This window comes from Pygocentrus nattereri, chromosome 18 (genome assembly GCF_015220715.1).
Source record: "Pygocentrus nattereri isolate fPygNat1 chromosome 18, fPygNat1.pri, whole genome shotgun sequence".
Lineage (NCBI taxonomy): Eukaryota > Metazoa > Chordata > Actinopteri > Characiformes > Serrasalmidae > Pygocentrus > Pygocentrus nattereri.
Window position 1 is genome coordinate 17,265,658 of NC_051228.1, and position 27,607 is coordinate 17,293,264.

Genomic DNA, 27,607 nt, shown 5'->3' on the forward strand with positions numbered 1-27,607 from the left:
AGCTGACAGCTCATCGCCCAGAATGTGTTCAGTGCGGTCACTTCCAAACCAAAATTCGTGTCTAAGGAAAGTTTGTGTGTTTAATGTTTGCTTTCAGATTTTTGTTCTTTAATTTTTCTTTGTTCTTTGATTCTGCAGCCTTGTTCTCCTACAACAGTGTTTGGTCACTCTTTGAACATGGAGGGGTTTGGATAAGCCTTGACTTTTATCAGGTCTCGGAAGCATGAAATTATGATGAATGTCAAGCAGGCGGGTAACCTGCCTCCTGCAGGCAGGAGCAGGACTAATCACACATGAAGAGAAATCCCTCAAATTAGTGAACAGCCTGAATAAAGTAAAATAATCACTAAATCAAACAGTATCTCACAAAAGTGAGTACACCCCTCACATTTCTGCAAATATTTTATTATATCTTTTCATGGGACAACACTATAGAAATGAAACTTGGATATAACTTAAAGTAATCAGTGAACAGCTTGTATAGCAGTATAAATTTACTGTCCTCTGAAAATAACACACAGCCATTAATGTCTAAATAGCTGGCAACACAAGTAGTACACCTCACAGTGAACATGTCCAAATTGTGCCCAATTGTGTTATTGTCCCTCCCTGGTGTCATGTGACTCATTAGAGTTATAAGGTCCCATGTCTGAATGGGGAGCAGGCCTGTTAAATTTGATGTTTTGGGTACAATTCGCTCATAATGGCCACTGGATATTCAACATGGCACCTCAGGGCAAAGAACTCTCTGAGGATGTGAGAAATAGAATTGCTGCTCTCCACAAAGAGGGCCTAGACTATAAGAAGATTGCTAAAACCATGAAACTGAGCTATAGCACGGTGGCCAAGGTCATACAGCGGTTTTCCAGGACAGGTTCCACTCAGAACAGGCCTCGCCAGAGTCGACCAAAGAATTTGTCCACGTGTTCAGCGTCATATCCAGAGGTTGGCTTCAAAAAATAGACGCATGAGTGCTGCCAGCATTGCTGCAGATGTTGAAGAAGTGGGAAGTCAACCTGTCAGTGCTCAGACCACAAGCCACACAATGCATCAACTCAGTCTACATGGCCATCATCCCAGAAGGAAGCCTCTTTTGAAGATGACTCACAAGAACAGGATAACGACCCCAAACACACCTCCAAGATGACAACTGCCTTGCTGAAGGTAAAGGTGATGGACTGGCCAAGTGTGGGGCATCTTCAACAGGACAAATTATTTTTTTTTTGCTGGATCGGGCAGTCCAGTGCAACGGTTGTTACGGTTGAAAGAAGTGTCATTAGTGCAGAGAATAAAAACAGACTGAAATATGGTGGGTTTATAATTTTATATTTTATAAAATGGCTGCTACAGGACATCAAACCACATCTTGTCAATCATTGAATATCCACTAAAATATGTAGTTTAATCTATTTGTGTTGTATTCTATTTTTTCACAATTACCTAAGAATAAAGGTCATACCAGTGATATCAACTAAAAGCTTCAGATGAAATCATGAGCTAAATGAGAACATTCTGATATCTGAAAACACATAGTGGACTTACTATGTGCTTTTCTTCATAGATCCTCAGAAAATAGGTAAACGGAAGTCAAGTAATATCATCAGTCTGATTTTCATTTCAAAATAAGAGATTTTTTTTAACGGGGTAACACCAGTGACACAATTCCTGGGGACAACAACTTTCATTGGATATTTTTATAACATTTATTTGTCATTTATTTTATATATTCCATAGTCATGTATAGATTATTGTAGTTAAAATTGCAGAAAAAATTGGCTCATTCTTTTCCTCATCCACATGTGGGGACAAGCACTTCTGTGGTGCTTGGAATTCTAGGTAATTGATTTAAAAACCAATATTGTTAAATTGATGGCTGTAGATGGTGTAATTGTTAAAATAACGTATTGTTTTATTTGAAAATGTAAATAAATTGTAAGCCTAACTTGTTTTTTTTAAGTGTAATATATCTGTAAACAGTAGGGACATAAAAATAGTTGTTTCTGTAGAATGACCCATTTGCTTTCTCTCCACTCACTCTATATATGTGTGTTATATTTATATTTTCAACATCTATTTTTTACCACTATTTAATCTAATCTGACTAATACATTTTGGAGTAAAATGTGATTTAGAGAGATGCCCAATGCTGATTGACTCACCTTCTCTCCCGGCTGTGGCCTCATCACAGAGACACGGTCATATCCTCTCCTCAGCCAAACGACCAGAGCATCAAGCTTCCCCTATAAGACACAGCACGACATATTAAACAAATAACAGAAAACAAGCAGACGCCACTATAAACCAGGAGTCGACGATATGAAGTTAAATCTATATCGCCAGTGTTAATACTGTGAAAATGTGTATATTCAGTTGGCCATACACTGTATACTGTCATTTCATGTTAAACTTTTTCTCCTATATAACTTTTTCTCCTTTTTCTCCTATATAAGCAGCTCCCCTCTTCAAGTGACATTTTCAGTCTTTTAAATTGCAGTTATACAGTGAATCTTATTGTAAGTGCTTTAATTTGAGCATGTGATATTAAAGATGGAGCAGTTTAGCATGTTTGTTATCTTTTAGCCCGTTAGCTAGCTGACCAACCTCTCAGTTTAAATAGAACTGGGTTCTAACGTCAGCGCATTTGGTGCTCCATGCGAGCAGCAGTAAAGTCAAAGATTATTGTATTAACAGCACAAGGGGTTTTCATGACATGTGATACAGAGTTCAGCTGCTGCGATGCTTTGAACATAGTTTAGTGGATTAGTTTTCATAACCAGAACTACTTGTTTTATTTCTGATATTTTGATGAGTTGTGTCCTCAACTTTAGGCTGGCAGTTAACAATTCATCTCTGTCTAATGACGGTCAGCTATCATCAAACGAAATTTTGCATCTCAAGTTAGCATGCTAATGGATTTACATAGGCCTCCATTACTTTTTAGCATCACTGGCCTCACAGCTACAGCACTAAAACAAAACTTCTGAAGCAAACCTCAGACACTAAACTTGTCCTGGCTGATCGACTATATTTGGATTAGGGAGGAGGCACTCTGGGTAAAATAGCAGAATCATCACTTTAAAAACTCCAGATATTAAGTAAGTGGCACAACACTGGACACTGTAACACCACATGCTTTATAAAACCCACTACAGGACAGCAGAGTTGCGCAGTGTACTGCGTGTGGTGACCCCTAAAGTTGTGGCCCTGTTTCAAACAGAGTCGAGATAAACAGTGCAGTCAAACAAAGAGAGCTGGTTCATGTATGGAATGTGTTTTCATGTGTTTGGCAGGGCGCGCTTGCACTGAATAAATGCTTCCATATTGTGCACGCTTTCATCTGGACTGATGCACACCAGAATGTTTCCTATTAAACGTTCCTGTGTTATCCTGAAGGACAGTCTGGAAAAAAGACAAACACAGTTGTTTAAATATAGCTCAGCAAGCAGAGGGCTTAGATTTCTTTCTTTCTTCCTAAAGGGTGTTTGCAGGTACACTCTCAAATATAAGGGGCACTGGAGCAGCGTCGCTGGGCTGGAACCCTCAAGGGTACATCTCAGTACCTTTAGTCAGGGAACATAATTGTATCATAATCCACTGAAATTATATTTTCTCAGCTGTAAGACTCCATACACCCCGTCTCCTCACCAGGCTTTTTATTTTACTGTTCTGTTTGAAAAGGTACAAATACATACTTTTCATTGGGATAATCTTATTTAAGATTCACAGTTGGACCTTAAAACCACTGTTCTACCTTTGAGGGAACATTTTCATTGTTTGTACTTTTATGAACAAGAAATGTACCTGCACAGCACCTTTATTTCTAACAGTGTATAATAATTAAAAGCTCTACTTTGAAATGCCACTTTTAAATGTAGTTTTAGAACAACTTAGCAGTCTCAGTGGGAGAGAGATGGTGCAGAATTAAACAGGTACATGTTTTATAATGCTTGGAATGGAAGTCATGTCACGCTGCACTGCGGGACCATTCTGGCAGAGTTTGTCCTTTGTTTACGTGCTGCACATGCACTGTGAGAGCTTAAAGAGACTGCTGTTTTATTGCTTTCTTTCAGGATTAACACTCTGAGGTCATTCTCTCTCTATTTGTTCATCTCTTTTTAAACTCTCCTTTAAAGGCTCTTCATATAACATGATACTCAAATGTTTCATACCTAAATGCTCCTTTATCTTCATCATTTCTTTCCAAATCCATTGCAGCAAATTCAGCAGCTGTAAACTCTATGCACACTATTTGACATGTGTCTCCGACGTGGACTGATTGAAGAATGAAGGGTTTCCAGTATGATGGGTCAGTGTCCATTGGTCAGTTTCACACAGAATATAGATGGACACACAAATCCACCAGATCCACACAGTGAGAGGCAGATGACGTGTATCTCAGCCCCTCTTTATAGCCTCATAACTCTGGATGTGAGTTGCGTTTGATCTTGTGGTAAGATGGAATGGAAAAGGTGACTCTACACATTCAGGAAATGTTTGAACTGTATTTGTGTGCTGTGTCCCAAACAGCAATTAAAAACTAGAAAAAGGCATTTCTTGAGGAAAATGCAGTTATTGCACAACTTGTTGCTAGGCAGTCACTAATTTGGTGCTAGGAGTTTGCCATAGTGTACAGGGTGAAACAATGTCTTTTGCAGTACATGGTCGTGCACCTTTGCACCCTATTCCTTCCTATGGGGAAAAATTGTCATTTAAAGAACGTAGTATACAAATGTTTACTCCTGGACAAAAGAAAATTGGCCAAGGCCAAAACTCTAGTTTTGGCTGGTCAGAGTCCAGATTTTAACCCTGTAGAAAATATTTGGTCTCACATTAAACACAAACTAGCTCAGCAATGTTTTTCAGCTGTTTGAAGCTGTCAATGCTGACTGGATCAAAACTGACTCTTCTTGCCATAAAGGATTGTCTGCAAATTTACAGCTAAAACTTCAACATTTAAAGAAATCAAAGTGAAAAGTTCTCACCCAGTGACTCACTGTAGCTGTTTGTTTACTGATTTGTTGTTAATTAAAAACTTAATGTCTTGCCATTTTGGGCTTGGTCCATTTTCTTTTATCAGACCAAACATTCAGGGATCGATGCTTCAAAAACTGCAGGAAAATCTGGCAGTAAAACAAGAAGAAGAAGAAGAAGAAGAAAAAGAAAAAGAAGATACCACTGGATAGCAAAAATCATTAATGATGGTGCATAATCATAGCCTATGGGAGGGAATATACACTGAATTGTGATATATTTAGTGGTCTTAAACTTAAGGATTAAATTTAAGGAACTGGCTCAAATTAAACTCCAGTTCAGCTGTTAGCCATGACATCATATTGCAAAAAAGGAAAGAAATGGAAGCAATTTTTTTTTATGACCTGGTTTTGTTATTGTGTTACTGTGATGTTGATTCGAGCAGGACAGCTATTATTGAGGGAGCGTCGGGTTCAGCCAATTATAGAAGGTAATTAACTGTAGAATGGTTACTAAGCAGATTTGTAAAAATTACAAATATTGCACATTTGTACTGGATTAAAATCCCATATCTCATCAGTGACTCAATGACTCACATTACAGCAGCCCAAGACTAAACTAATCCAGCTCCAACAGGGCTTAAGACTTGCATGCAAATGCCCCGGTGAGCTTCTAAATGTGGCACCAATATAGCGTGTGTCATAAATATAGTGTCATAAAGTGTGTCAAAATATAGCAATATGTATCATGTATCATGATACAATTGTTCTGCCATATCACCTGCGCCTAATCTCAACCCCTCGTCTTTAATACTCAGCACTGTAAGTAGTATGTTCAGATGAATTAAGATACAGTGTTCCTGCATGTATCTGTCCGCCATCTCAGTTGGAACAGTCCACCACTCAGCGAAGCCTCGAGAAGGCAGCAAAGCGCTCGGGACACAAAGCCAGAGGTATTTGTTTTGTTGGGAAAAGAACCAGCTCTGCAAATCCCATTCCCTGAGGTTAGCCCGGTTCAGCGTCTGCTTCAAATTACGCTGCTCTCCTCCCTCCCTCCAGCTGACAGAGGCATTATGAAACAATGCCTGAACCTCAGCCTAAACCCTGAGCTCTCTGCCGGCTCCTGAACTCCAGCAGGCCCTTACCGACCCGTTCACGTCCAGATAATTACCGCACCGCAAACCTCGCCAAACTGTTCGTGTCATCAGTGCAGATGAGGTGATGCTCATTTCATTGCATATAAGACCAAAACTGTGCTGGTCACGGTTTCCTCATCAGCTCTAGTCAGCAAACCTTCAAGGAAAGCAAGTCTGAAGCTTTTCTACACTTCAAACCAATGACAGTCCACTTTACAAACAAAGAGACAGACTTAAATTAAAAATGCAGCTTTGAGGTTTTCATTTTTTTCTTTACATCATAAAACAATATGATTTTTTCTTATATTCTGTGATGGTTGCATATAAAGCTGCAAATAAAGTTTATCTCTTAGAAGTTTTGTAGCAACAGCAAGGAGATATACACTACTGCATGGGTTCTAAGCCAAATGTAAACTCGAGCCATTTTGTCCTTTTAACAAAAATTAAACTACCTTGCGAGCCATAACATTTTATGTCATTTTACCATCTTGGCTGTAAATATGTCTCAGTGCTGATGTGCTGGTATAAACTAAAAAATCTAAACAAAAACACAGACTTAATTTGCTCTGCTTTAACCTTTAGCTCAGCTAAAGGCACTTTTCATTTACTGTTGAAACACTTGTGACTGCGAACGCGTGACTGCGAGCGATTGTGAGCTGCGGCAACGTTTTCTGGTATAAGCTCCTAAATCAACCAAAAGCGGTAAGTACCTGAAATATCATGGCTTCTGCTGGTTGTTTTGTCTGCTCAAAGTGTGGCGTGTTTAGTTTAACACCTTTTTCCACCTCTAGCAATAATGATAGTGGCTGTGTTTGTGCTAAGTGCCAGCTAGTTAGTTCTCTGGTGGAGAAGGTGGACCAGTTAGAGGTGCGCATCCAGGGTTTATTAAGGGACAGACAGCAAGATTCACTGCTAGCAGCTCTGGGTGCCTTAGGAAGAGTTAGCACCCCATCAACTCTGGCGTATATATATATAGCTGCTGTCCAATGAAAAAAATGTATCTCCATTTTTTTGGGATTTTTATTTTTCTGTATCATTTGAGCTCAGCAGCTGTGCTTTACATTGTGAGAAAATTTTATGATGATTGGAGCAATAGAAATGATCCAAAATGGCTTAGAATAAAAACATTTTCCATTAACTTACATTGAAATTAAAGAATGTTTTTGCCCTCTGTAAAGTTACTATTCAAGTTACTAGTCAAATGCTTATATTGAAACTCTTTTAGCACAAAGGTGCTTAAACACCTGAAATATTAAAGTATTAAAATATTAATAAAAATATATAAGTATATAAAAATATTTATAAGAATATATACATATTAATAAAAAATAAAAAGTATTAAAACATGGTAGATGTGCAGAGAATATACATACTGAAGAGCTACAGCAGAAAACAGCACTGCTTTTATTCGAGCAGGACAGCTATTATTGAGGGAGCACTGGGTTCGGCCAAATATAGAAGGTAATTAACTGTAGAAGGGTTGTTATTAAGCAGATTTGTAAAAACCCCAAATATTGCAGATTTGTACTGGATTAAAATCCCATATCTCATCAGTAATGACTCAAATTACAGCAGCTCCCAAGACTAAACTATATAAAAATGTTTTTAGAATAAAAACATTTTCCATTAACTTACATTGAAATTTAAGAATGGTTTTGCCCTCTGTAAAGTTACTATTCAAGTTACTAGTCAAATGCTTATATTGAAACTCTTTTAGTCCAAAGGTGCTTAAACACCTGAAATATTAAAGTATTAAAATATTAATAAAAATATAAAAGTATATAAAAATATTTATAAAAATATATAAATATTAATAAAAAATAAAAAGTATTAAAACATGGTAGATGTGCAGAGAATATACATACTGAAGAGCTACAGCAGAAAACAGCACTGCTTTGAACAGATGAAGTGCATCGCTGCAAGCGACTGAGAGCATGTGACTGCGAGTGCGTGACTGCGAGTGACTGCGGCAACGTTTTGTGCTATAAGCTCCTAAATGAACCAAAAGCGGTAAGTACCTGAAATATAATGGCTTCTGCTGGTTGTTTTGTCTGCTCAGTTTAACCCCCTTTCCCACCTCTAGCGATAATGGCTGTGTTTGTGCTAAGTGCCAGCTAGTTAGCTCTCTGGTGGAGAAGGTGGACCAGTTAGAGGTGCGCATCCAGGCTTTATTAGGGGACAGACAGCAAGATTCACTGCTAGCAGCTCTGGGTGCCTTAGGGCGAGTTAGCACCCCCGTGACTCTCGTGTTACAGCCCTCACAGCAGGATGAATGGGTGACATCTCGGCAATCTAGCCGGAAAGCGAAGGCTAATGCTAATGCTGAGGCCAAAGCTAGCCTACCGGAACACCACGCTCCTCCGATTTGCGTGTCAAACAGGTTTGCCCCGCTCAGTGAAGCACCCGCTGAGGAGTTCCCTGGTTATAGGAGACTTGATTGTCCAACACGTGAAATTAGCTACTCCTATAGGGATGCCAGCAGTAACAGTTAGCTGTTTACAAGGGGCCAGAGTGCTGGACATAAGTGGCAACCTTAGACTGTTATCTAATAAGAGATATTCGAGGATAGTCATTCATGTATGGGCCCAATGATATTTGTCTGCGGCGGTCTGAGATAACTAAGGGTAACATTAGAGAAGTAATTAAACAGGCCCAGATGATGTCCGTTGCCATAATTTGCTCTGGCCCCTTCCTAATGCAGCGCGTTGTGGCACTGAAGCCTACAGCAATCTTTCAGCGTTAAACTGCTAGATGTCCAAGTGGTGTTCTGAAAATCAAGGCTTTGTAGATAATTGGTTACATTTCGAGGGCAAGCCTGGTCTCATAGGTAGGGATGGTGTCCACCCCAGGCGGGAGGGTGCTGTCTTACTTTCTTGCCGCATAGCTCATAGTCTTTTAGTTAGACGGTAGAGTAGTGTAAACAGCTGCTGACAATCCAGAGCCAGGACCAGGCCGCAGACAGACAGGCTAAACCAATCCTCTGCGAACCGCCTTTAGGTTTCACCCAGGTTCAAGACTGTCTTTGCCCTAAATTAAAACTAAATTTAATCATAGAAAAACTCAATCAACCCATTTAAACAATCTAATCAACATATCCGTACTCAGATGATAGCATTAACACCTTAGATCTAAAGTTTGTATTACTCAGTATAAGATAATTAACTCAAAAGCAGTCATCTTAAATGAAATCATAAGTGATCATAAATTGGACGTTTTCTGTCTCACTGAAACATGGGTTAGGCCAGATGAATATACAGCATTAAATGAAGCCACGCCTGTAGGCTATAATTATGTACATAGGCAAAGATTATCAAGCAAGGGACATGGCAAGGGGGTATGTGTAATCTAGCAAAATACCCTAGATATTAGTCAGAAACAATGTAACACCTTCACTTCCTTTCAGGTCCTTTCCATTCACGTTACAAATCTGGTGATGAAAAAGAACGCATTTTCATTATTTAAAATTTGCAGACCACCAGGGCCCTACTCTGAATTTTTAAAAGAATTTAGTGATTTTGCTGCAAACCTAGCTGTGTGCAATGATGAAGTAATAATTGTAGGAGATTTTAATATCCACTTTGAGAAGGCAGATGACCCACTAAAAAAAGCATTTACTTCAATTCTAGTCTCTGTTGGTATTATCCAAAATGTAACAGGGCCTACACACTACTGTAGTCACACTTTAGATTTAGTTTTGACACTAGGTCTTAACATAAACAGGCTTAATATCTTATCACAAACATCAGCAATCTCCGACCATTACCTAATTTCATATGAGCTATGTCTTAGCCATAATATATGTACATACCCACTCTATTCTACAAAGCACTCAATAAAACCTTTTACCGCCCCACAATTCATAGAAAACCTTCCAGAACTATCAACCCCAGTCTCCACGCCATTAGACCAAATGGAGTTAGATTTACTAACCAATTATTTAGAAAAGACCTTTTGATCCACTTTAGAAAATGTGGAATCTGGAAGTGTTCCACTCTGCTTGGAAGGACATAATGAATATAATCCATGAGTACTGTTTAGTGTGATTTCCAGAATCACAAAAAATCAGGCAGGTACTGAACCAGAAATTCCCGGCAACTCTCACCAGTAAAATTTTTATGGACTTCTTTAATAATAAAATTGAAAATATTAGACAACAAATTCAACTCACAGTATTAAATCCAACTTGGCTGTCATTTGACTTGGCTGATATAAAACAAAACACAGCTGTAGAAAAGAGCATGGAAACTTTTCACCCACTCCCACAGCTAGAGCTAGAGAAGATTATCTCCTCTGCAAATCTGCACACTCAATGCAATTCCCTCAAAATTACTCAAAGAAGTATTACCAGTTATTACAAACCCTCTTTTAACTATAGTAAACTCGTCCCTTAGCCTGGGCCATGTACCCAAAGCTTTTAAACTAGCAGTTATCAAACCTCTGATCAAGAAACCAAATCTTGATGTTAGCATATTGTCTAATTACAGGCCTATTTCTAACTTACCATTTATATCTAAGATCTTAGAAAAAGCTGTGGCCCAACATCTAGTTCATATCTCCATCCATCCATCCATCCATCCATCCATCCATCCATCCATCCATCCATCCATCCATTATCCTCCGCTTCTCTGGGGTTCGGGCCATGGGGGCAGCATCCTAAGCAATGAGGCCCAGACCTCCCTTTCCCCAGTCACTTCCACTAGCTCTCCAAGGGGGATTCCGAGGCCAGCTGGGTGATATAATCACGATACTTGAACTCCTCCACTTGAGGCAAGAGCCTATCCCCGACCCAGAGAGGGCTCTCCACCCTTTTCCGCCTGAGAACCATGGTCTCGGATTTAGAGGTACTGATCCAGCGAAAGCTGAAGTTCATGGCCTGATGTCCCCAATAGGACCACATCATCTGCAAACAGCAGAGATGTGACCTTGAGGTCACCAAACCGGACATCCTCCATCCCCTGACTGCGCCTAGAAACTCTATCCATAAAAATTATGTATAGAATCAGTGACAAAGGGCAGCCCTGACGGAGTCCAACTCTCACTGGGAACGAGTCTGACTTACTGCCGGCCATGTGAACCAAACTCCTGCTTTGTTTGTACAGGGCCTGAATGGCTCGTAGCAAAGAGCCATGTACCCCGTACTCCCGAAGCACCTCCCACAGAATACCCCGGGGAACACAGTAGAATGCCTTCTCCAAATCCACAAAGCACATGTGGACTGGTTGGGCAAACTCCCATGAACCCTCCAGAATCCTGGAGAGGGTAAAGAGTTGGTCCAGTGTTCCACAACCAGGGCGGAACCCACACTGCTCCTCCTGAATCTGAGGTTCGACTATAAGCCGGACTCTCTTCTCCAGTACCCCTGCATAGACCTTACCAGGGAGGCTGAGGTGTGTGATTCCCCTGTAGTTGGAACACACCCTCCGGTCCCCTTTTTTAAAAAGAGGCACCACCACCCCAGTCTGCCAATCCAGTGGCACCCCCGATGTCCACGCAATGTTGAAAAGGCGTGTCAGCCAAGACAGCCCCACAATATCCAGAGCCTTGAGGAACTCAGGGCGGATTTCATCCACCCCTGGAGCCTTGCCACCAAGGAGCTGCTTAACTACCTTAGCGACTTCGGCCTCAGTAATGGACAAGCCTATTCCCATGTCCCCAGACTCTGCCTCCTCACTGGAGAACATATCGGTGGGATTGAGAAGGTCCTCAAAGTATTCCTTCCACCACCCAATGACGTCTTCAGTCGAAGTCAGCAGCACACTATCTCCACTATATACAGTGCTAGTGGCACACTGCTTTCCCCTTCTGAGTCGCCTGACGGTTTGCCAGAATCTTTTCGGAGCCAACTTAAATTCACTTTCCAAGGCCTCACCAAACTCCTCCCACACACGGGTTTTTGCCTTGGCGACGACTGAAGCCGCAGATCGCTTGGCCTGTCGATACCTGCCAGCTGCCTCTGGTGTCCCACAGGCCAACCATGCCCGGTAGGACTCCTTCTTCAGCTTGACGGCATCTCTCACCTGGGGTGTCCACCACCGGGTTCGAGGATTACCGCCCCGACAGGCACCAACTACCTTACGGCCACAGCTACAGTCAGCCGCTTCAACAATGGAGGAACGGAACATGGCCCATTCTGAGTCAATGTCCCCCAACAAAGTTCTGACGGAGGTGTGAGTTGAAGATCAATCTGACAGGTTCTTCTGCTAGACGTTCCCAGCAAACCCTCACTATACGTTTGGGCTTGCCTGGGCTGACTGGCATCTTCCCCCACCACCTGATCCAACTCACCACCAGGTGATCAGTTGACAGCTCAGCTCCTCTCTTTACCCGAGTGTCCAAAACACATGGCCGCAAGTCCGATGACACGACTACAAAGTCAATCATTTGAACTGCGGCCTAGAGTGTCCTGGTGCCATGTGCACTTACGGACATCTTTGTGTTCAAACATGATGTTCGTGATGGACAATCTGTGGTTTGCACAGAAGTCCAAAAACTGAACACCACTCGGGTTCAGATCAGAGAGGTCACTCCTCCCAATCACACCCCTCCAGGTCTCACTGTCATTGCCCACGTGAGTGTTGAAATCCCCCAGCAGGACAATAGTGTCCAGGAGGAGCACTTTCAAGCACCCTTCCCAAGGACTCTAGGAAGGACCCGTTCCCCAACCCGAAGGCGTAGGGAAGCTACCCTCTCATCCACCGGAGAAAACCCCAACATATAGGCGCCGAGTCGAGCGGCTATGAGAAAGCCCACACCTGCCCGCCGCCTCTCACCATGGGTAACTCCAGAAAAGAATAAAGTCCAGCCCCTCTCAAGGAGATTGGACCCAGAGCCCAAGCTGTGTGTTGAGGTGAGCCCGACTATATCTAGCCAGTATCTCTCAACCTCGCGCACCAACTCAGGCTCCTTCCCCGTCAGCGAGGTAACATTCCAAGTTCCAAAAGCCAGTTTCAGCAACCGAGGATCAGAACGCCAAGGCCCACGCCTTCGGACACTGCCCGATCCACAATGCACCGAACCCCTACTATTGCCCCTCCCATCGGTGGTGGGTCGATGGGAGGGAGGACTCATGTAGCTCCTTCGGGCTGGGCCCGGCTGGGCACCATGAGTGAATGCCCGGCCACCAGACGCTCAAAAAAAATGCCCGGCCACCAGACGCTCAAAAAAAAATTGTACCCTGATCAGTCTGTACAGTTTTTGGCAGGCCAAAAGTAGTAAATAATTTGATCAGAGCTCTGATTACAACTGGGGTTGTAATCTTTCACAAAGGGATAGCTTCAGGGAAACAAATTGCAGTACACATAACCGTTAACAAGTACTGATTTCCATATCTGGTTTTAGGTAATGGACCCACACAGTCAATCAGCACCCTTTCAAAAGGTTCTCCAATGACAGGAATAGGACAAAGTGGAGCAGGAGGAATAACCTGATTGGGCTTTCCCATACACTAACAAACATGACAAGAATGACAAAATTCTTTCTAAGACCAGTCCAGAAGAAATGTTTCAGAACATGGGAATACGTCTTGGTAATACCCAGATGACCTGACCAAGGATGGTCATGTGCTATCTGTAGTACATGTTGTCTGAACGGAATAGGTATCACAATCTGATAAACACTTTCTGCCTCTGCCTTAACATGAGGAGACCATTTTCACATCATCACACCCTGATTAAGGAAGAATGCAACTTATCACCGAGACTGTCTTTACTGCTTACCCCAGAGAAACAATTACTTAGATCAGAATCTGCCTTGTGAGACTCTATAAGTTAATCTCAGCTGATGGCCAACTTATCAGCTTCCATATCTCCAATATCTCTATTTTGTCTACAGTCCTTTGATGAAACAAATGGAGGTCTTGACAGAGCAGGGTCTGGCAAACTGTCCTCAGCTAAGAATGAATCAGACAAATCAACTACATCTTCTAGAAGTTGAGCTTTAGCACAAGTGACAACACATGCTGGAAATACAGTAGAATGATTTAAGGATTCAACTGGTGAGCTACAAGGCTTAGGACTATCCAGAACCTCTAACACTGGGAGAACTTTATCCCCAGCAATGTAATTCCCCATAATAAATGTGATACCTTCAGCAGGCAAAGAAGGACAAATTCCAACTCTGTACAATCCAGTGGCTAGACTTGAGGACAACAAAACATGATGCAAAGGAACTTTAACATAGTTCATTGCAATGCCACGGCAGAACACATGTGAACCTCAGAATGTTTGTTCAGAAAAGGGCAACAACCCAGCTAAAACAAATGAGTGACTTGCACCAGTATCATGCAAAATATTCACAGGACATTGAAGCTGCTCACTACCCTCAAGAGATATAGTGCCCTGAGTAATAAAAGGCTGGTAGCTTGGGTCAGGAGTACCAGTTTAAGCTGTAGGGTTAACTGAAAGAAGCCTGTCTACCAAAACAATGCTCTTGTTTGGATGAGGAGCAATCATCATTGCTTGTATCTCCAATTCCCGTAGTCGGACCTCCCGATCAACATCAAGCTCCATCTTCTGAATGGCCAACTTTAAGTCTAGCTCTGCCTGTTGTGCATGTGTTTTTTCCTGAGCCTTCAACTGGAGATGTGTGATGTGTACCTTAGCACGAGCTTCATGAAGTGATCCTGAAGACCCAGGAGAAAAAGGATCGAAATGAGGCAATGTTGCCCTGAGATCAACTTCAGGCTTAGCTTGCTCCGTAGCTCCATCAACAGGAGTCACCACCTTTTCAACATCACTCTCCACCACAGAAGTAGTAACAGGTTGGGGAAACTCTAAAACACCCAATTCCTTCAACTTATCAATGATCTTAATTCTAACATCTTTCTTAACAGACTGTCTAGCTACTTGAACTCCATAATATGCTGCTATCTCCAGTAAGTCATCCTTGCAACTCTTCTCAATTGCCTCCAGGCTAGGTGAAGCAATGAACAACTGCAAGTCGAAGGTTGCCATACTGTACGCATATATAAAGTTAGAACACCAATGCCAGGCCACCCACAAGCACCATGGGCCAGTTCATTAATTTGATGATCTATGAACAATTTATCAGTGATCTATCCTGGACGAGCCTCCAAATGTTATGTACCCACAAAAGGCTACAGTCCAGGGGAGAGTGTGGGGACAGTAACATGTGCAGTGCAAGTGCTGTGGGTGCTGGCGCTGTTTTACTTCAAGAGGATGATCCTGGCATTGATCTACATTTGTGCCACTTCTCTCCACCTTTGTGTTACTTATTTCACATCAATTTAATTACTCCACAATTGAGAAGGAGACTTTAGCCTTATTGTTGTCTTTACAACATTTTGAGGTCTACATTGGTTCTTGTCCAATACCAGTGACTGTGTACACTGACCGTAACCCTCTGGTATTTTTATCCAGGATGTATAACCAGAATCAACGTTTGATGAGATGGTCTCTATAGTCCAGGAGTACGACTTGGAGATTAAGCACAAGAAAGGATCAGACAATGTTGTAATAACTTTGTTTTTGTGGATAGTGTTGTACTGGTGACTTTGAACTTTCTTAAGAAAGCTGAGTATCGCAAACATGCTTTACATGTTCGCTTTTTGGGGTGGGCGTGTTACGTGTGAGCGCCTTGTGCATGTTTTTTCTCTCTTGCTCTCTCTCTCTCTTATCATGCTCCCTCTTTAGCTCTCTTTTCTCTCCTCTTTTTTGCGCCAGTCGGTCTATCGGGGTGTCAATCATCATACTTGTCACGCTCGTCACATACTGGCCAATCAGAGGGCACGTCCGGACCAAGAGAGGGTCGGGACTTCGTGTTCAAAAGCTGCGCGGCGGCACTTGCTTCGGAAGCCTTTGGCTCGCTTGTTGTGTTCACACTGTGCTGCTTGATTAGATAACGCTGTTTTGTGAAGTCTTTTGTGTCTCAATTTAGCTCAATTTAGAATAGGCAGAGGTGGTTTACGAACTCTGAATGGACATCTTCTTATGACCTGTGTAGGTGAATCTTGTGGTATTGCAGGTGTAGCTTCAATGTGTTCTGAAGTCTTTGCAACAGATCTACTAGCCACAGATTCTGGTTCAGGTTGTTCAACAGCTCCTGAAGTACATCACAACTACCCCCCTCTTATTGAATGTACAAATTTTCTCTTTTTTTTTTTTTTTTAACTAAGGCTGGGGGTAGACTGCCCCAAAACCTTGAGTGGGGTCAAGGATTATTCTGCCTTGTGTTGGGACCTGACTCACAAGCTAACTTTGTACACAAAAACGTCCAGGTTTTCCCCATATACAATGGGCTTTACAAGTTAAGTCTATCAGGTGGTTTACAAACTCTGAATGGGCATCTTCTTATGACCTGTGTAGGTGAATCTTGTGGTTTTGCAGGTGTAGCTTCAATGTGTTCTGAAGTCTTTGCAACAGACCTGCTAGCCACAGATTCTGGTTCATGTTGTTCAACAGCTCCTGAAGTTTGTTGTACACAGTCCGTGTCAGAAGGTGATGGTCTTTTACTTGGCTGAATTTGTTCTGTTTGGAGATTTCTGGATGACAAGCCAACATCTGCTCTGTGTGTTGTTTCCAGAGCTGAGAAGATCCAACTTCAACCGTGTACAATACTGGACCTTTTAGATGACACATTGCCAACTTTTCCTCCATTGTCCACTTTTCCTCCCCGCGCCGATAATCACGGACCAACACTGGATCACCTACTTTGAATTTGCGATCTTTGGAATGCTTAGCCCTGTAGCTGCACTGATTTTCCTGAGCATGACTCACGACAGCTGCTAAGCTCGGTTTCAGAAGATCCAGATGTGTTCGGAGTCTTTGTAAAAAAAGCATGGCAGGTGTCTCTTTTGTGGTGGCATGTGGCGAATTTCGGTAGTGCAGAAGGAATCAAGCCTTTCTTGAAGAGACGTAGATCCCTTAGATAACTTTAGGGAGTGCTTAAATGTCTGCACAAAACGCTCCGCGAGGCCATTCGCAGCAGGATGAAATGGAGCAGAACGCATGTGTTTCACCCCATTGGCTTTGAGGAACCTAGAGAACTCATCCGAAACAAATTGTGGACCATTGTCGCTCACCAGAACTTCAGGTAAGCCATAGTGACTGAACATGTTCCTCAGTACTTGGATGGTTTTGCATGCCGTTGCTGACTCCTTCAAACAAACCTCTGGCCATTTTGAATGGGCATCCACTGCCACCATGAACATGCGTCCTTCGAAAGGCCCTGCGAAATCTACATGAATCCGCTGCCAGGGTGCTCCTGGCCATGGCCAAGGAAGTAGCAGTGACAGACTTGGAGACCTCTGATTGTGCTGGCATGATGTACAGGTTTTAGATTTTTCTTCAATTTGAGCATCGACGCCTGGCCACCAAATGTAACTTTGTGCTACAGCCTTCATCTTAACCACACCAGGATGCCCTGTGTGTAACTCTTCCAAAACTATTTGTCTCAGTTTGGGTGGTACAATTACTCGATTGCCCCACATCAGACAGCCTTTCAGGGTTGTAAGCTCGTTCTGTCTGATTAGATATGGTGTTAGATTGCTATCAGCACCTTTGGTGGTGGGGAAACATCCAGTTGACACCATCTCCAAGACCTTAGCAAGGGTAGGGTCAGACCTAGTCTCCTTACAGATCTCTGAGCTGGCTACCAGCAATAATGCCAAATGATGGATAAGATAGGCATTAACTGTTCCTAGTTTCTCTTTGAGTTGTACTGGGAGTGGTAGACGAGACAATCCATCAGCATTACCATGGTCAGCAGCGCTTCTATACTGAATTGTATAATTATGGGCAGCAAGTACAAGAGCCCATCTTTGAAGTCTGGCTGCAGCCATGGATGGAGTTGCTTTGTTGGGGCTCAGGATCGTTGTCAATGGACGGTGGTCAGTGAGCAGGGTGAAATGCCGTCCATAGAGATAAGCATGAAACTTTCTGACACTTTCTGATAATCCCCAGTGCCTCCCGTTCTATCTGGGAATAATTTAGCTCTGCCTTACTTAATGTCCTAGAGACGAAAGCTATGGGTTTCTCCTGCCCATCAGACAGCACATGAGAAATCACGGTTCCGGCGCCGTATGGTGATGCGTTACATGCTAACCTGATTGGAAATCGTGGGTCATAATGAGTGAGTACACTCTTGCTTGTCAACTGACTTTTGGCTTCTTGGAATGCCTTTTCACATCCTACTGACCAATTCCACTTCACACTTTTATGCAACAATGCATTCAGAGGATGCAGTATGGTAGCTAGGTCAGGGACAAATCTGGCATAGTAGTTGATTAGTCCTAAAAATGACCTTAGTTGACTCACATTAATTGGAGCTGGAGCTTTCACAATTGCTTGTATTTTGTCTGGAGACTTGTGAAGTCCTGCTGCATCAATGGTGTGTCCCAAGTACTCCAATGAACTTTTGAAGAACTCACACTTTTCCTGCTGTACATGGAGGCCAAATTCCTCAAGATGACACAAAACTGCCCCCAAGTTTTTCAGATGCTGAACATCATCAGTGACTAAGACGTCATCTAAGAAACAATGCACGTTAGGGAGTCCTTGCAGAACTTGATCCATCACTCTTTGGAAGATGGAGGGTGCTGAGGTAATCCCAAAGGGTAGCCTATTATAAACAAACAGACCCTTATGAGTGGTGATTGTGAGGTAGTGACGGGACATCTCACTGACTGGTACCTGCAGGTAGGCATGTGAAAGATCCAGCTTGCTAAAGCGCTGTCCACCGGCAAGTGATGCAAACAAGTCTATATGTGGTAAGGGATAATATTCTGCGCACAGAGCTGGGTTCACTGTTACTTTAAAGTCTCCACAAATTCTTACTCCTCCACTCTTCTTAATCACTGGTATGATTGGGGTCGCCCACTCACTGAACTTGAATGGTGAAATCACTCTTTGCTTTTGAAGACGCTCTAGCTCAGCTTCCACTTTTGATCGGAGTGCATACGGTCCCACGCCTGCTTGCAGAAATTTAGGCTGCTGGTCAGGTTTCAGAGCCAGCGTCACTTGAAAATCTTTGACTGTTCCCAGGCCTTCTTTAAAGACATTAGCATGCCTTTTTTGCAAAGGCTAGTGTCTCAACATCAGTCTGATACACACATCTTACAGTTTTGATCTCACTCCAGTTAAGTCTGATTCTGCGTAGCCACTCACGGATGAAAAGTGCAGGTCCATTTCCTGTTACTAAATAGAACGGCAGTCGAACTCTCTGTTTGTTCAACTTGACTCTCACTTTGATGACTCCTTCTGGTGACATCATTTCACCCGTGTAAGTCTTCAGGACCATGCTGGTGTTACGCAGATGGACATGAGCTAGTTTGTCTCTGTACAGCTCTTCAAAGATCAGAGATACTGCTGCACCTGTATCTAGTTCCATGTTAATTGGTAGTCCTTCCACCTCTGGCCTTACTAAAATCACTGACAGCATCGAGTTAGTATTCTTTGTCACACTCACTCCTGCGGTGTCATTCTGGACAGTTGTGACTTTGTGTAATGGCAGTTCTGAATCTGTGTCGGTAGTTGAATTATTTTCACTTGTGTTGTTAGTTTCCACCTTGTGTATGTGTCCTTTTATAGGTTTGTCTCTCCACTTTTTGTGTTGATTTTTACTTTCAGGCTTTGCTGCATTTTTCACTGTCTTTTTGTTTCTGCACATATGAGAAATGTGTCCTTTCTTGTTACAATTATGGCAATGCTGTTCCTTGTAAAAACATTCACTTTCCTTGTGATTCGTCTTGCCACATCTGGGACATTTGCATGTGGAGATGGCCATTGCATTGACTTTCAATGAATTACTGAGATCTTGGGATTCTTGCTACTGTTTCCATGGACATGGCTATATCCACCGCTTTTTTGTATGTGAGTGTAGTTTCTGTCAAGAGTTTTCTCTGTATGGCTTCATTGTTTAGACCGCACACCAATCTATCACGTAGCGAATCTTGTAAATAATCTCCAAATTCGCAATGCTCGGCCAGCTTCTTTAAAACAGCCACAAATTGTGCAATAATTTCCCCTTCTTGTTGGTTGCGTTTATGGAAACGGTAACGCTCTGCAATCACTATGGGCTTTGGGGAAAAGTGAGCCAGCAACACATCCACTATTTCTTTGTACGTTTTCTCTCCCGGTTTTTCTAGAGCGATAAGGCTACAGAGTAAGCCATAAGTAGTAACCACTTTTCTGCCACTTTTCTTTCCTCAGTAATGCCATTAGATTGAACAAAATGCTCAAACCTCTCCACGTAGGTAGACCACTGGTCTCTTGCTTCGTCGAAGGTCTCAATCTGTCCGATAATGTGCGCCATTGTACTCTGTGGGCTTCGTATTGGCTTGTAGGTAGTAAATCCTCGGCTGCACTTCTCTTGCTACATGTAGTTAGCCTGTTAGAGTTAGCCTGCTCAGTCAATACTGGCTCCTGCTGCTCTTTTTGCATGCATAAGGCTCAATCCATACTCGTCGCCAATTTATATTATGTTTTCAGCTTAATACTGCTTTAGTTTACCAAACTATGTCTCTGTATTAACTTATCACTATAAGTTAATATAGTGATAAAGTTAAACTTATAGTGATAAGTTAAAGCAAACTACACAGAGAACAGGCAGAGACGGTGGTCACACTTCTTCTAGTCGTGGTTTATTGCAGCAATCAGGGAGTAATAGCTCTCAGGGAAAACAGCACCCCACGCAGTCTAATAATAGGAACAATGACTGACTGCACATACATCACAGTTTCCTCCTGGGAGGAAGAACAGTTTAGAACATGCGCGCACTTACACTGTCACACACAGGTAGTCTTTCTAGTTTCTAGTCACTAAAACTAGAAAATTTGATCATATCAGTCCAGTGCTATCATCACTTCATTGGCTGCCTGTTAAGTTCCACGTTGATTATAAAATTCTTTTATTGACATATAAAGCCCTACATGGGCTAGCTCCTGAGTACCTGCAAAACCTTATTTCCTATTACGAGCCATCATGTCTACTCAGATCCCAGAGTGCTGGCTTATTAATAGTTCCTAGAATTCATAAGGCTGCAGATGGGGGAAGAGCCTTATCTTATAAAGCCCCCAAACACTGGAATGATCTTCCAGAAAATGTTTGGGACTCAGACACAGTCTCAATCTTTAAATCTAGACTGAAAACTTATTTGTTTAGCTTTTGGTATTTAATGTTCCCCCTTAGATAAAGGTGGCAGATCCAGGAGTCCATGGACACAGAAGTATAGTAAACTGAGACACTAGTGCTATCATCCCGCTGCTCGCATGCGTTCATTCAGGTTTGTGGACGGTGGGGCGGAGGGATGCCAAACTGTTTCAGAGTGCTCTCGTGTCTGTGTGTCCTTCTGGTTCTCTCCGTTTAGTTAAGGTGTTATAGTCAGATCTGCCAGAGTCATAAGCCAAATTCTGGAAATGTTCACATTCCCTGTTTTATGTATAAACAAACATAATAAAACTAAATTCCATCTAACTGCCTTTTTTCAGAGTATACCACCGCCCATATGTCCGGCCTGACACTGAAGGACGACTGTCTGTCAAGCTCTCCTGCTATCCACTTTCTAGGTAGTTTGACGAGAGTAGGATGGGTTCCCCCTTGTGAGCCTTGGGGTTCCTCCCAAGGTTTCTTCCTCAGCCCTGAGGGAGTTTTTCCTTGCCACTGTCACCCCTGGCTTGCTCACCTGGGGGGTTTTACATTCATGTTAAAACTTTGTCTTTTCTGGAATTCCGTGAAGCTGCTTTGTGACAGCATCAGTTGTAAAAAGCACTATACAAATAAATTTGATTTGATTTGATGAACTGTTGTGTTTGAATAGGCTTTGTGGGTCAAAAGGGTGAAGAACCCATTGATAGACCATTTAAAAGCTGATGGAGGGCTCAGGGCTGGATTTCACTGCAGCTGATTAGAGGTGCTGTTTTATTCTCCTGCAGGTAATTTCCAAACAGCAGCCTGATCATTAATATTTTGCTTCTGGATGAAGTACAGATGAGCTGGTGTTGAGGAGATTGGGTTTGTTTAGAGGTGAAAGGATGCAGCGCTGTTGTGGCTCAGAATAGACCTCAGATGAAGGAAAATTGAGCTCACAATCAGCCTTGTCCATGCTTCGCAATTTATCAGTCAATAAGTGAAAATGAGGGAATGGGCTGTTCAGCACATGCATCTGTCCATGTCAGAATGCTTTGATCGCTGCAGTTCATTCTTCATGCTACTTCTTAGATTGTGGGACACTGTATCATATACTAACTCTAACAATGACATAGAAAAAAAGTAGTTTCTGTCATCAACACTTAAAAATAGCCTCTTTCAGTACACACATGCTGCTTATTCATTCCAATCGAGGGGAATTTCACTAAATCTTTCAATACTTCTGGATAATTTATAGTGTTTGAGATATAAACAAAGTTTTAAGTTCTCAAAACTACCATAAAATGAAATGTCTCAGTCATCAGGCAGTGAATTCATAACCATTTCATGTAATATCTTTCTGTGAGGGAGCTTTTAGAGGTGGACGTCTTGTTCCCATCACCGCCACTGTGAACAATTCTGACTCGGTAAGTTTCCCTAGAACAGAATGTTTTACACCAAACCACTCTGAAGGACTCTGTTTACATAATAACCACTTAATTATGCAGGAATTTTGAAAAATCACTGGAGCAGAAATATACAGAGACACCACACACAGTAGTGTGTGTGCAGATTATTGATGGTTTCCTGTGATGTTACCTTAATAGGTGAGTACCACTTCTGAGAGTTGATGGGTTTGCGCATGCCATTATTCAGTGTTCGTGTAGGAATGAACTCAAACTCCTGCTCCGGCATCTTCACCCGAGCATTCTTGGCTTTCTCCAGCTTTGCTCCCTCCTCTGTGGACCCCTTATCTCCCCAGCGCACCTGGAGAACCCACATCAACATGCAGGTCAGTTTTCTGTAGCTCTCACACACACCAGACAATGTGCACACATCACCACCACTGTAGCTCTCTTCATTCGTTATGCTTCATACAATAATAACTTATTAAGATTAAGTGACCCTTTATAGTCCCACAACAGGGAAATTTCACCCATCTGTGCAGTGAAACACCACATACACACTAGTGAACACACACACACACACACACACACACACACACACACACATATACACACAAGGGGCAGTGAGCACACTTGCCCAGAGTGGTGGGCAGCCCTATCCACAGCTCCCAGGGAGCAGTTGGGGGTTAGGTGCCTAACACAACTGCACCTCAGTCACATACTGTCGGCTCAGCGGATCAAACCTGTGACCTTCCGGCCACAGGGCTGATTCCCTAACCTCTAGCCAATGACTGCCCTCAGTGTGGTTTCAAATATTACAAACTATTCACCGAAGTGTGCGGCTTTAAATAATAGGAACTATTTACCAAAAGGCATTTTAGATGTTTTATTCAGTATTTCAATAATTCTGTGAACAAGAATGTAACAAATTATACATATTTCATCGTAAATTTATATTTATTATGTCAGCTTATTTACCTTAAAATTTGATTTCCAATTTTTGAATATGATGAACTCTTGATAGCAATGTTATTAGAACTTCATTTTTGATGTTCTACAACTTTAAAAATTAAATTTTTTTTTAAAATTCAGTCATTTTAGAATACTGATTAGCTGAAAGCTGTGAAGTTGTTCAGGAAGAGCAGATTATTTCAAATTATTTCATAGATTAATCTAAAATTAAATTGGTTTGATATAACTGAAAATATTCTTTTCTAATTTTTAAACAGTAGTGTATGTATAAAATGAAAAATGTGACATACATTTAATAAAAAAAATCTACATCTGTCTTCTCAATCCTTACACCAACATCTGTCTGAGCTTTTCCATCCTTACACCAACATCTGTCTGAGCTTCTCTATCTGTACAGCAACATCTGGCTGCACTTCTCTACCTATACAGCAACATCTGCCTGAGCTTCTTCACCCTTACACCAACATCTGTCTGAGCTTCTCCATCCTTACACCAACATCTGTCTGAGCTTCTCTATCTGTACAGCAATATCTGGCTGCACTTCTCTACCTATACAGCAACATCTGTCTGAGCTTCTCCATCCTTACACCAACATCTGTCTGAGCTTTTCCATCCTTACACCAACATCTGTCTAAGCTTCTCTAGCTGTATAGCAACATCTGGCTGAGCTTCTCTATCTGTACAGCAACATCTGTTTGAGCTTCTACATCCTTACACCAACATCTGTCTGAGCTTCTCCATCCTTACACCAACATCTGTCTGAGCTTCTCTATCTATACACCAACATCTGTCTGAGCTTCTCCATCTTTACAGCAACATCTGTCTGAGCTTCTACATCCTTACACCAACATCTGTCTGACCTTCTTCGTCTTTAAATCAACATCCGTCTGAGCTTCTACTTCCTTACACCAACATATGTCTGAGCTTCTCCATCTGTACAGCAACTGTCTGAGGTCAGCTCAGAATTTAGCTCATTAATTTTCACTATTGGATGTTTACACAGTGCTTGATTGCTTTACATATTTACACCACATTGTTTTTGTTTGCAAAAAAGGGTCAGATTTTCAAGCCTTTTGATCTCTCTAGAAATAACTCGTCAACCCAGATTTACATTTTTTCTCATTTGATGTCTCTAATATTTGTACTTTTTATAATGAAAGCCAGTTTAATGATTTGTGTGTTTCTGTGTCTTCTAATATACGCTCTACTCTTCATTTGAATATAAGAAGTCTTTCCTGTTACTATGATAAATTTATTTATTATATATCTAACATTGCTTTTCTGTTATTGCTTTATCAGAAACGTGGCTTACAGAGGATTCTAAGGATGTCTTTAAACTTCCTAAATAGAACTCAGTTCATTATATAAGAGAAAATAGATCTGGAGGTGAAGTATCTCTGTTGATTTATAAGGAATATGATTTTAAAATTAGGGATGATCTCATTTTGTAATCAGATAGGGCGGAGAGAGAATCTGTTTTTTGGAGCTTTTTGGTACATTTAATGGAAAGAATGTTATTGTTGATGTTATGTATCGCCCACCTGACTCTGTCGTCAAAGGTTTTAATGAAAGTCTGTCCAGATCACTTGACTTGAGAAATATGGAGGATAAACATTGTTATATTTTAGTTTATTTTATTACATTTTAATAAAAATCTTTTTAAAAATAAAGTAGATACTCCTACTACGGATTTTCTTAATATTCTTTATTCTAGTTATTTTTTTCCTTTCACCTATAAATCCACACGAGTTAAAGAAAACTCAGCAACTTTGATTGATAACATCTTAACTATTTCTTTGAATGAAGAGGTGAAATCTGGGGTACTGACTTATCAGATCATTTTCTAATTTCTAATTTCTTAATGACTTACTGATATTCAAGAAATAAGTGGTATAACTGATGGATTAAAAATATCATCAGCTGGCAGTATTTCTACATTTCTTGTCAAGCAGGTGAAGCAATCAATATTGCAGCCATTTGCTCACATTGGCAAGATTATTCCTATGTTTAAAGCAGGTGATCTATGTTGTTTTGATAACTAGAGATCTATATCAATTTTTTGTTTTTCAAAGATATTAGAAAAAAATAACATATAAATGATTCTTTTTCATCTAGATTCTAATTAATTTCTTTATAAACATCAGTATTAGTATTTTCAGAAAATTCATTCTACTTGTATGACTCTGCTTCACCTGAGTGACAGAGTTACCTCTGCACTGGAAGAAAACAAGTTTGCAGTTGTAGAATTTTTATAGAAGTTTTGATACAGTTAACCATCAGATAGTGTTGAAAAAATTGGATATTACATACAACTGGTTAAAAAATTATATTTCCAACAGAAGGCAGTTTGTTTGTATTAAGGGTTGCCCTTCCAGCAAAACTAGATTATTGTGTGGGGTTCCTCAGGGATCTTTTCTTGGACCATCATTATTTCTCATTTATATTAATGATTTGTGTAACGTTTCAAATATTCTTTCTCCAATCATGTTTGAGATGACACAGCCCTTGTCACTTCACATTTAAATTTCAACACATTGATCAAGGATGTTAATGTTGGTTTAAATGCCTATACTACATGGTTTAGATTAAATAAACTTTCTTTAAATACAAAAAAGTCTAATTTTATCATTATTAGTGGTAAAAAATTATACTCTAATAATTTATCTAAAATTATAATTGAATCTGTTGAGATGCTGCAAGTGTCAAGTGCAAAATTAATTAAATTAAATTAAATAAAGTGTAAAGTGTTAGCAGAAAAATAAATAAATCTATTGATGTAATAAGGAGGTCATTTGATTAACATAAGTTGTCTTCTTACTCTTTATTATAGTCTAATTTATCCTTATCTTTCATATTGTAATATAGTGTGAGCAAGTACTTTCTCCACTACTCATCACAAAATTTCCTTCAGAAACATTTTGTTTGGATTGCAACCCAATCAGATTTATATTTGTCATCTGCTCCTTTATGTCAGAAACTTCAAATTCTTACAATTTATTATATCAATATTTTTCAAATAAGCGTTTTTATTTATAAGATATATTCAAATGAAGGGAATATTCCAAAAAAAATGTTCTTCTTTAAAATCTTATGAAAGATACTTAAAAGATCAATTAATATCTGTACTATAGTTGTTCTTGTTATTTTATTTGCTTTATTTATTGTGATATTTATTTTTATTGCTAGGAGTTAAAATGGTTGCATAAATCTATCATTTCATAAACATATGTACACTGCTCAAAAAAATAAAGGGAACACTCAAATAACACATCCCAGTTCTGAATGAATGAAATATTCTCATTGAAAACTTTGTTCTGTACAAAGTTGAATGTGCTGACAACAAAATCTCAAATGGAAATCAAATTTATTAACCAATGGAGGCCTGGATTTGGAGTCACACACAAAATTAAAGTGGAAAAACACACTACAGGCTGAGCTAACGTTGATGTAATGTCCTTAAAACAAGTCAAAATGAGGCTCAGTATTGTGTGTGGCCTCCACGTGCCTGTATGACCTCCCTACAATGCCTGGACATGCTCCTGATGAGGTGGTGGATGGTCTCCTGAGGGATCTCCTCCCAGACCTGGACTAAAGCATCCGCCAACTCCTGGACAGTCTGTGGTGCAATGTGACGTTGGTGGATGGAGCGAGACATGATGTCCCAGATGTGCTCAATCTGATTCAGGTCTGGGGAACGGGCGGGCCAGTCCATAGCTTCAATGACTTCATCTTGCAGGAACTGCTGACACACTCCAGCCACATGAGGTCTAGCATTGTCCTGCAGTAGGAGGAACCCAGGGCCAACCGCACCAGCATATGGTCTCACAAGGGGTCTGAGGATCTCATCTCGGTACCTAATGGCAGTCAGGCTACCTCTGGCGAACAAAGAAATGCCACCCCACACCATTACTGACCCACTGCCAAACCGGTCATGCTGAAGGATGTTGCAGGCAGCAGATCGCTCTCCACAGCGTCTCCAGACTCTGTCACGTCTGTCACATGTGCTCAGTGTGAACCTGCTTTCATCTGTGAAGAGCACAGGG

General features: G+C 41.2%; 1 protein-coding gene across 2 annotated transcripts in view; it reads right to left on the reverse strand.

Annotated features, from left to right (window-relative positions):
- antxr1b (ANTXR cell adhesion molecule 1b) overlaps positions 1-27,607 on the reverse strand; it is a 102,777-nt gene that overhangs the window by 18,745 nt on the left and 56,425 nt on the right. For both annotated transcript variants that reach the window (XM_037546935.1, XM_017718878.2), the window contains exons 16-17: positions 22,786-22,953; positions 2,160-2,240 (exon numbers count right to left, since the gene is read on the reverse strand). In XM_037546935.1, the coding sequence (XP_037402832.1) occupies positions 2,160-2,240; positions 22,786-22,953 (249 nt within the window). The remainder of the gene's footprint in view (positions 1-2,159; positions 2,241-22,785; positions 22,954-27,607) is intronic.